General features: G+C 46.3%; 1 protein-coding gene across 5 annotated transcripts; it reads left to right on the top strand.

Annotated features, from left to right (window-relative positions):
• Positions 1–1,543: 1,543 nt before the first annotated feature.
• LOC125553580 (uncharacterized) lies at positions 1,544–5,291 on the top strand. Of its 5 annotated transcripts, none has more exons than XR_015600390.1 (6): positions 1,550–1,668; positions 2,469–3,321; positions 3,549–3,641; positions 3,724–4,421; positions 4,502–4,660; positions 5,069–5,291. XR_015600390.1 is itself a non-coding variant. In XM_048717347.2 (5 exons), exons 1-3 carry the CDS (start codon positions 1,901–1,903, stop codon positions 3,778–3,780), a joined length of 408 nt encoding a protein of 135 aa, XP_048573304.2. In that variant the 5' UTR covers positions 1,706–1,900; the 3' UTR covers positions 3,781–4,421; positions 4,502–4,660; positions 5,069–5,291. The 5 variants fall into 5 exon arrangements, 1 of the variants encoding a protein (XP_048573304.2); XR_007304121.2 differs by lacking the exon at positions 1,550–1,668 and adding an exon at positions 1,737–2,158; XR_015600391.1 differs by lacking the exon at positions 2,469–3,321 and having other exon boundaries at positions 1,544–1,668.
• The last annotated feature ends 6,174 nt before the right edge of the window (positions 5,292–11,465 follow it).

Genomic DNA, 11,465 nt, shown 5'->3' with positions numbered 1-11,465 from the left:
TCTTCATGGTTATCGTTTGAACAAAAGCGACATAATTACGTTGGACCTACCCTAGCTGGCGTGGACGAACCCTTCACGGATTGTCCGGTAAGATGAAAGATGCTGATCTCACCCCATCTCAAGATCGGAATGTGAGATCGAGACTGATATAGATCGAACGTCTCATCAACCCATACCATGAGTACTTATGTTTGTCTCCAAGTGTATAACCTAATAGTTTTAAAGTGAGGGTCGCATGAGGTTTATATGAGCTGTAGTTCAAAATTGACCAAATTTTTGCTGCTTTGACCAACATTTGACCAAGGCACAAATATTTGACATATCCCAACCTAAGTGTAGATCCATGATGGAACAACAGTTCCTAACACAATAAATCTCAAAACTAAATTGGTTTGGTTGTTTAATTTACATATTTGAATCTCTATATGGCTATCATTTTAACAAACCCGACATAATTATGTTGGACCTACTCTGGCGTGGACAAACTCTTCAAGAATTGTCCGGTAAAATGAAAGATGCTGAGATCGGCCCATCTCAAGATCGGAATATGAGATCGACACTGACATAAATGGACCGTCTCATCAACCCACCCCATCAGTATTTTTGCTGCTTTGACCAACGGTTGACCAAGGCATACATTTTTTATATATCCTAACCCAAGTGTAGATCGATGATGAAACAACACTTTTCTAATTGGCCGTGGGTGGTTGGCGGGTCAGGGTTGCGGCGGAGGGGTTGAAGTATCGCGGTACATCACCTACCCAGTCCGTGCACTGGTCGACGGCGACGACGTCCGTGGACGTCGTGTTCCTCCTTGCAGGCTCCATTGTGGTACTCCCACTCCTGCCGTCTTACTCTGGGTGAAAACTTGATCTTCGGATCGGACGATGGAAATGTTCATGGCCGTGCCTTCCTGAAGGCGTCGTCTTGGAGTCCTCGGTCCAGCGTGTCCGTCGCACATCTTCGCGGATAATCGCTCCTCGTGTTGGTGGTCTCCATCGGCTCTAAGCGGATTCGTTTTTTGCACATCTTATAGGTGCTTGGTAGTCTTTGAGGTTGTGTGTCGGTGCCCGACATTCATGTATCCTGTCTTGGGTGTGTGTGGCATGTGTTTGTATCGGTTGCTTCGATGTATGTGACGGTTGCTTTATAATATAAAGCACGGAAACTCTATTTAGTTCGTTAATTGGCTTCCTCAAATGGCGATGACTATACAAATATCAACGACGAGAACGTTATGGGAGAGGGTGCCAGATCGCCCCTCCATAATTCTCGGATTTGGTGGGTTTTTAACCATGATATAACTTTTACAAACAAATTTTAGTATTTCCTCCGTCTCAAAATAGATTTACAAACTAGAACATTCCCTCAAAAAATAATTACTTTTTTAAAATAAAAATAATTACTTCCCACCACCTAATTTAGGTGTACCGTTGTTTGCGCCAATATTTTTTAACCTCCCGCTAAAAGGTCCCAAATTAGCGTCTTTGTTCCCACCAAAAAATAGCTTATATTAACCTTCCCCCTAAATACCCTCCTAACAGAACCACTCCACGGCGTCTTCATGGGAGATTGGATCTGAGCTCTCGTCCGTGGTTCCTCTGTGCTGCCGACGTCATGACGGCGTTAACACGGCGAACCACACCCGAGTTAGCTGCACGGCGTCAGGTTATTCCTCCCGATCTCCTCCCTTCCTGGAACCTCTGCTCCTCGATCTCGCCCTCCTCCCTCTCCTCTGCGCCCGCCGACGTGGGCCGTGTCTCCGTGTCCTCGGCCATGCCGGTGGCAGCAGCGATGCTGTCTGGCATCGGCGTCGACGGAGTTCCCGTCTCATCGCCTTGCCCATTAATCCCGTGTCTGGACCAAGCACGACACCACCTCGGTGTTGCACGCCGCGACAATGCCCGCCCGGGCTCAAACCCCCCTCCCCCACGAGCTCTTCCTCGACGTGCCGCTCTTTTCGTCCCTTCTCTCCTCCGCTCGCCGCTTGGTCGTAGAACTAGTCAGGGCAGGGGACAACATGGCCGCCGCCAAGCAGCAGCCGCCGCTATACATTGCCGTCGCCGACGACCGCCAGAGGAGCACCTTCCCCTGCACGCGCCCCATCCTGCAGAGCGCGCTCCAGCTCATGGGCTGCAAGCCACGCCACACCTTCAAGGTCTGTCTTCCCCCATCTTGCTTGTCCCACAATCTGTCAGCTCACTTCTTTTCCCTTGGGTTCAGTCTGAATCTTTAGATTAGACTCAGTATCCTACCATCTTTGCCGCATTCCTGAACCTCCATAGCAAGCGATGTAGATCAGTTTTTTTTGGTATTCCATACTCCTCATATCCTACTTCAATTGGCTGATGGGATCAGTCTCATAGTGTTTTTCGTTACAATTAGGGAGCGCTGTACATCTGCCTCATATCCTGCTTCAATTGGCTGAACCTACAGAGTGTATTTAATTAGTATGATGTTCACAGCAGGGGTGGAGCTACTAGGAGCCTCTGATGCACAGGCATCAGGGTCGATGTTGATTTCTTCAAGCGATTGTGTAGAGTTGTTTGGCCGTGCACCAGGTTAGGCTGACAGCGCTGCATCAGGTACAGAGACAATCCCACGGCGGCCTTGTTTGGAACTGGTTCATGGGTAGGCCAGGTCTTGTTCAGACGTGGCCAGGCCTTGGCGTAGCCTTGTGGGCTGTAGCCTTTTGGGTACGTTTGGTGTGGCTGGGCATCAAGGCGTCAATGCCCTTAGGTGTTGTAGGGTCACGCCAACACGCGATCACTTGACGAACCACATCGGATGGGCGACGCTGCGCTAGGCTCGGTCTTTACACCTAGCATCATCCATGCTAATCCGATCAGTCACTGACCTCAGCTCCAGCTCAAAGGTAGAGTATGACATATAGATGTAGTAAATCTTAAATCTCGGGTTAACCATTGCAAAAATTGTGCTTTTAGGCGGTATCTTCTTTAGATTTTTTTTTAGTTCTATGTACAGGGGTATTCTGAAGTTGAGAATTCAGTTCATTTACTTGACTTTATCAAATGTGGATAGCCACAAGACTGGAGACGCGAGACTTTGTGGTTAGTCTAATAATGTTGCAATAAGTCGCTCCATCGTCGTATTTTCCCTCCTTTTTTGCAATAATTGTTCATTCACATTTTTTCAGAAACTATTGGCAATGTACTAAGTCTTATTCAGAGATTGTCAATATTGTTGGGCGTGTCCTGCTCTCCCTCTTTTATATTTGGTTGTTTGGTCTCACACTGAAGGTGCTAGATGTAATGTGGACTCAGGGCCAGAACAGAGAAGAACCAGAGCAGCTAGACTCGGGTGTGTGTTCAAGGCAACAAAAGCCCTCTTTTCCACTGAACCACCAACACATGCTAGCTCTGCTCTTTTGACGTTCACTTACACAAAAAAAGACCACACTGTATCCATACCCGTGCATGCACAAGCCCACACTGTACTACACTATTTGGGTACACACTCAGTACAATATCTTCAGCTTCTACAATGGCTTGTCTGACTGGTTATATTTGGTTTCAATAAATTGATAGGAACGCAGCCGAAAGAACGCCGATAACCGTAAGAAACAGAAGACAAAACATAAAATTGGATCAAAATCTTACTCGCAAGTAAGCTTTGAGAAGGTATGAGTCTAACTAAATATGTATGCCTCGCTGCTAAATATGGTTTCGTGTTTCAAGCATCTCATTGTTATATTACTTGCAGAGAAACTTGGAACTCACCCACACGAACGACGGAACATGGTCTAACACAGAGTCCTAGAAAGTTTGCATAAGTACACTGACTTTTGGTTATTCTATATTTATTCAATGATGTGCATTCGGTGTGTTTCATCATCAGCTGGGATTATTCATGCGTTGGATCGTGCTATTCTTGTTTCATCTTTTATATAGTGTCAGTATTGATGCCGTACCTATAATTGTTATTTTCATTTTTAGAACAAAGCACGTCAAGAGGTTCAAAACAAAGAAACTGAAACTGAAGGTCCACTTTCAAGTGAGCAGAAAAACAATATTTTCCAGACCGCATACAAAGAGACTCTGAAATGCAAGTCATCGCAGCCTTGTGGGTACGGATACATGGCCAAACCTTCAACTGGTTCTCAAAGGTTTCGTATCCAGGTTGAAGAGCAAGCTCGTGCTACAGCAGCCACCCAGCAGCAAAACTCTGAGCTCAGCCAGCAGGTCAACGAATTACAAGATCAACTACAAGCTGAACGTGCAAACACACAAGAGAGGATTAACTTGGAGTGTACTGAGAGAGAACAACTTGAGGAGAGGTTAAAAGAAGAGCATGCTGAAAGGGAAAGATTGTTGGAAGAGGAGCGAACATCAAGACCGGAATTTGAAAAAAACATGATGACAAAGTTTGTAGCATTGAGCCAATAGATGGGAACCCAACAGGTGATTACAGTCATATGCTTGCGACCTTGTAAGATTTATGTTGCTTACTTGCATTGCTAAAAGTGCACTTATATTTACAGGTGCCTAAGGATTGACAAAGAAAATAGTAACCCAAACTTGCAAAATACACTTTTATAGAGATCTAGTCCTAATAAAACTCCAGTTCAAGGCCAATTATTATTTCTTCAAATGCGCTCATACAAGCTGCAACAAGGAATTCTCGAATGTTTAAAGCAATGGTAAGTCACAACCTTACTTTCTCTTCATGTTCACTTGCATTTTATACGTCATTGGCATTCATAACTAGCTAGCTGTTTCTTCTCTTTCACCATGTGTTGTTGCTGCATCGAGTCACAACTTAAACAAAAAATGAATATGTGCTAGCTAGGGACATGAACTTAACTGAAACTATACATCGGGTCACAACTTAAATCAGTAGCAGAACCTTTTAGTAGATGTACTTGTGCTTATGCTTTAGACATTTACACTTGTATGATTGTTCTAATCCCTCAGTTACATGCTTGCTGACACAGTATTAGTCTAGTTAGTCTGGCGATAGTTCCTTTTAACTATGGGGCTGGAATAATTGTATGGTGTATGTTATGTTGGACTCATTAACTAGAACTTTTTTTATTTCTTGATTGCAGGATCCAAAGAACTAGCTGGCCTGGACTCTAGATCACGGACCGTTTAGTCTTTGCAATTAATTAGGATGGCTAAATTATATCTGAGTTTCATTTGATGGATATTTGCTACGAGAATTATGAACTTTATGAATCTACATATTATACATATGGTTTTGAATATTGTAATTGAATGCATGTATTTTTTTTACGGTTGCAATATGCTACAACCCACTTTCGGTTGCCACATGTTAGCACCACCAAAAAAAGTGTTGCGTCATATCTCAGTCGATATGCCTACTATTTTGTTGCACTAGGATGTTGTAACGGATCACTTCATATTGTCTGGCACCACAAATTTTTTCATGACGCGATAACTGTTCGGCGCCACCAAAGTAATTTTTGTTGAAATAGAGTATCACCATGGAAATTTTAAATTGTCGCAATAGTTTCTCGCTACAAACATTTCAACTGTTGTGATACCTATTTATCACCACTAAAACAAGTATGTTGCAATTTCTTATTATGACGACAGGAATATTTGTTGCCATAAGTTAATGCCACAAGTGTAGTGGGTCGTGGCAACATGCCTAATGCGGCGAAACCAAGGATTGTTGCCATAGTTTATTGCCACAATTGTAGTGGGTCGTGGCAACATGCCTAATGCTACGAAAACAAGGATTGTTGCCATAGTTTTTTGCCACAAGTGTAGTGGGTCGTGGCAACATGCCTAATGCCACGAAAATAGGGATTGTTGCCATAGTTTATTCCCACAGTTGACTATTGCCATGGAAGAGTAATGCGCCACGAAATGGGCGTCGTTGGCATAGGTTGTTGCCACAAATGTCTATCACCACGAGATATTAGGCGCCACGATTCGTTGCATGTTGCATTAAAGCTATCTCCACAAATATAATTGTGGCATCAAGTGAGTGTTGCCACGGGAAAACATGTGGCAACTTCCAACATGGATGTTGCAATAGCACACTTTATTGCCACGGTTGCTTTTTCGTGGCAATAACCTATTACCATGTGTCCAGTCGCAACAGCTACCAACGAATGCCGTTTCGTGGCAATAGGTACTTATCGCCACGAAATGACATGTATTGCAACAAACGATTTTGTTGCAATATAGCGGTGATACACGTGCTGTGGTTTTGCACATGTTATACCATAACGTGATAATGCATGGCGTTTGCAACTCACAGCTAAATGTCGAACAATCTAAACCATACTATACATCGAACAATCTCACATTTTATTTGAATTTGTGATAATGTGTGGCGTTTGCAGCTTACAACTAAATATCGAACAATCTAAACAATACTATATATCGAACAATCACACATTTTATTTGAATTTGTGGTAATGTGTGGCGTTTGCAACTCACATCTAAATACTTGTAGGAGTAGGGGCACCATACATTATGTGATAAACATATTATACATATGAGACATGGTTTAGATTATGAAGATCTAGCTAGAGCTTGAAATGTACTGCGATTAGAAATCAACATAAAGTGGATTCAAAAAATCAAGTTCGAGTTCATATAGTACACATAGTTCATATCTTACTCGACAGTAATCATGTGGTGTGATGTGAAGATAATACACAAACGATGGTTTAACTTGACAATAATGATGATTGTATATCTTATTAAAATAGAGAAACAAATTCAAATGGTTTGACTTCACAACAATCATTACTGCGGATCTTATTCAAATAGAGAAACGAATTCAAATTTAGTTCATATTGAAGCGGTGGTATATACATTTGGAATGCACTAAAACGTTCATTTGAGTAGCAAGTTGCATGCATTATACACATAGCGAAATATTTTCATTGAACATAACATGATTCAAAGTTTTGAATGGCATTTGTAATGCGAATTGATTTGGTACAGTACACAGGACTAGACTCTCTTGTGTGGTGCGAATTGATTTCTTTTTGTTTTTTTGTCGACGGAAGTGCGAATTGATTTGGTACAGTACACATTAGGCTCGTCTAAAAATTTCAACCCGCGCCTTGTTACCCCGAAATATTTAAGATACTTATTTGTCTCGTTGTGCTCCGAAAACTCCCTCCATCTCAACACGCGCATTGCTATCCCAAAATTACAACGTGTGCGAAAACTCCCACCTCCTACAAAATCCCGACACGCGAAATGCCCGTGATACCCCTAAACCGAAAAATCGCCTAGCACAAATTGGTGGGGGTACTACCGTAACTTACCCACCATTTAGGACAAGCGGGTCCTTAAGCCATGGTTCCCTACTCCCACCCCATCAGCCCACCCATTCATACACCGAGGCCGTGAAAACCCGCGAAGCCCCACACCCTCCTCCGTCCGCCACCCAGCCGGAGCCTCTTCCCCAACGATGTCGTCCACAGCAACACCTCGACGTCCCTCATCCACCGTACCGGATGAGGATCCGTCGTCGATCTCGTTGTCTCGCCGGTTCAGCCACCCCATCCTCCACCTCCAAGGAGCTGCCCCGACGTTCCCCTCATCTTTCGCGCCACCTCCATTCCCATACCGTCGTCCTCACCTGCACCACCGGAAGAGCACCATCATCACTGTTTCCCCGGATGAAGCTGAGGCCTAATCGGTGCCACCAAAGAGGTTGTACACTAATCGCCGCATTTTCTTCTTGATTTGATCTCACGGTGCTGCCAGCGCTCGGTCCCGAGCCGACACGGCACGGCTCCATCCATGGTGGCGTCGCCGGCCACTTCCTCCACTGTGTCGCTCCCTCGGCGGCAACGTCCACATCAGTAGGAGCTGATCCTGCTTTAGCTCTCGCTCGCGCTACTGCTGTCCTCTTGCTCTCGGTCCCCTGCTTGGTCTGCTCTTGCTATTGCTCTTGCTCTTGCTCCCGTTGCTGCTCTCGCTCTTGCTCTTGCTTGCGATGTTGCTCCGATTTAGCTACACTTCAGTCGACTGAATCAACTTTTGGGTCAGTCGATTTTCAGGGGGGGGCTTGTCGGAGTTAAGGAAGAACCAGCCGCAGCGGGGAGGGGGGCTCGCCGGAGAGGTACCCCACTATCTCTCTTAGGGTTTAGGGTAGGGGCGGTGGTCGCCGACGGTGGTGGGGCGGTGGCGTGAGGGTCGCCGGAGAAAAAGCTCGGCACGGGTGGCCTAGAGGGATGGCCGGGGCAGCGGCGGACTGGCCGTGGGGAGTGGTTTCAGGGCGGGCGGGGTGGCGCACCGCCGGCCACGGGCGGCGGGGGGCGACTGTTTGGCCAGTGGTGGCTGGCGACTCAGGGTAGCCTCACCTGATGCTGCTACACGACCAGCTGCCCTGGCTCTCACGCGCGTTGCTGCTACTGCTACTGCTTTTCTGCTACTAGTCTCTTCGGTTTTGACAGTAAAATTTAGTTTCGACAGCAAAATTCAGTTTCGACAGTTAAGTTCAGTTTCGACAGTTAAATTTAGTTCGACAGTTAAGTTCAGAGATGAGCAGCTGATGTATTTTACATCTAGCACTTTGTGGTTATGTATTTTACGCCATCTATTGGAGATTATATTAGAATTCCACTCAGGTTAACGTTGTCTCTCTTATCCTGCTTCAGCCTCGACGTCGTACAATTCACCGGAGCTGCTCCAACGATGAAACCCTCCATCACAGCGGAACAGTACCCCGGGCTCCATCTCCAGAAGCCTAAGATCTTCTTCCCCTCCTTCGACAGTCAAGTCAGCCGGAGCATCCACACCGACCAACCCAATCACGCTGAGATCGACATGGCTTCGCCAAAGAGGTTGTACACTTGTTGCATCTCTTTTTTACTCTACATGTTATATATATTGTCCACTGAGCACACGTAGTAACGTGAAATACGATTATTTTATCCTGCTATATGACAAGCAGTGAGGTACCAGGCAACTTAGCTATCCGTGATGGACTCTCTTGAAAGCCATCATTATATATCACTACGCGTTTGAGCTGTGCATTTGTCAATGGGCGTGGGAGTTGAGATAGTAGGGCAGTGGCGTGGGTCCAAAGTAATAGAAGTAGCACAAAAACATTTTTTGAGTGTAGGCTTTTCCTTGCTCAAGCCTGCATAATAGAATTGCCAGTGCTTGAAACAAAAAGTGAAGGAAAAACATAGGAATTGGAAACTTTCCTATGGTACTACTATTCATGAATTTGGTTCAAAGGAATGGAGAAAAGGAAAACTGCAGGATTTGTTCCTTCAGTGTCTCCTTGAAATAAAAACCGTAGGAATTTTAATTTCCAATTGTCCTCCTTTTCAAATTCCTATTCATGAAGCACAAGACTAAGAGATAGTAGCATAATAGCATTATAACCGTACATTTTCTTGTGGTTTGACTTAATCTCACCATGCTTCTTTGCATCCTGTGATCTTCCAATTCTTGTGAATCAAACACCCAGATTGGCAGAAATCCTGTTGAGGGAGTCCTGGATTAGGGAGTCTCCGGACAGCCGGACTATATCCTTTGGCCGGACTGTTGGACTGTGAAGATACAAGATTGAAGACTTCGTCTCGTGTCTGGATGGGACTCTACTTGGCGTGGAAGGCAAGCTAGGAAATACGGATATGGATATCTCCTCCTTTGTAGCTGACCTTGTGTAACCCTAACCCTCTCCGGTGTCTATATAAACCGAAGGGTTTTTGTCCGTAGGAAAACAATCACAACATACAATCATACCATAGGCTAGCTTCTAGGGTTTAGCCTCTCTGATCTCGTGGTAGATCTACTCTTGTACTACCCATATCATCAATATCAATCAAGCAGGACGTAGGGTTTTACCTCCATCAAGAGGGCCCAAACCTGGGTAAATCATTGTGTCCCCTGCCTCCTGTTACCATCTGGCCTAGACGCATAGTTCGGGACCCCCTACCCGAGATCTGCCGGTTTTGACACCGACATTGGTGCTTTCATTGAGAGTTCCTCTATGTCGTCGCCGTTAGGCTTGATGGCTCCTACTATCATCAATAGTGATGCGGTCCAGGGTGAGACTTTTCTCCCCGGACAGATCTTCGTATTCGGCAGCTTTGCACTGCGGGCTAATTCGCTTGGCCATCTGGAGCAGATTCAAAGCTACGCCCCTGGCCATCAGGTCAGATTTGGAAGTTTGAACTACACGGCCGACATCCGCGGAGACTTGATCTTCGACGGATTCGAGCCACAGCCGGGCGCGCCGCATTGTCACAATGGGTATGACCTAGCTCTGCCGCCGAACAGTACCCCAGAGGCCGCGCCCACATCAGCTCCGACCCTTAGCTTGGAGCCAACTGCGCCAATCAAGGATGGGTGGTTAGACACCACCTCAGGGGCTGCACTATAAAGGGCAATCGAGACGAACACCAGCCTAATCCTCTACGCAGCCCATGACTCCAAGGTGTCGGACTCTTTTTCGGACTCTGAACCATCCGCGCCCCTCCCAATCAAATCCGATTGGGCGCCGATCATGGAATTCACCACCGCGGATATCTTTCAGCACTCGCCCTTCGGCGACATTCTGAATTCATTAAGGTCTCTCTCTTTGTCAGGAGAGCCCTGGCCGGACTATGGCCAACAGGATTGGGATGCGGACGACGAAGAAATTCGACGCCCACCCACCACCCACTTCATAGCCACTGTCGATGATTTAGCCGACATGCTCGACTTCGACTCCGAAGACATCGATGGTATGGACGACGATGTAGGAGACGAACATGAACCAGCGCCTATAGGGCACTGGAAAGCCACCTCGTCATATGACATATACATGGTGGATACACCCAACGAAGGCAATGGCGACGAGATAGCGGAGGATGACCCCTCCAAGAAGCAACCCAAGCGCCAACGTCAGCGGCACCGCTCTAAGTCCCGCCAAAGCAAAAGTGGTGATACCGGCACAGGAGATAATAACACTCCGGATAGTGCCGAAGACAACAACAACCCCCTCCAGCAAGATTTAGAGCAGGAGGGTGAAGGAGCCAGCTCTCCTGAGAGAGCGGCAGACGGAGAGGAGGAGGATGAAAATTACATGCCCCCTCCGAAGACGAGGCAAGCCTCGGCGACGGTGAATTCACCGTACCAGAGGATCCCGTCGAACAAGAGCACTTCAAGCGCCGGCTTATGGCCACGGCAAATAGCCTGAAGAAAAAGCAGCAGCAGCTTCAAGCTAATCAAGATCTGCTAGCTGACAGATGGACTGAAATCCTCGCGGACGAGGAATATAAACTCGAGCGCCCCTCCAAGAATTACCCAAAGTGCAGGTTACTACCCCGACTGGAGGAAGAAGCGTATGATACGACTGATCGGCCACCTCATGGCCGCGATAGAGAGGCATTCCAGCCAAAAGCTCAGCCTCCACCCTGACGCCATTCAAAGAAAAAGGCATGGGGAGATACGCTAGACCTGCGAGACCTATTGGAGGACAAAGAAAAGCATGCAAGATCGATCTACGGA

Source organism: Triticum urartu, chromosome 4A, assembly GCF_056163025.1.
Source record: "Triticum urartu cultivar PI428250 chromosome 4A, HENAU_Tu73, whole genome shotgun sequence".
Classification (NCBI taxonomy): Eukaryota; Viridiplantae; Streptophyta; class Magnoliopsida; order Poales; family Poaceae; genus Triticum; species Triticum urartu.
This window is presented reverse-complemented; position numbering and strand designations above follow the sequence as displayed.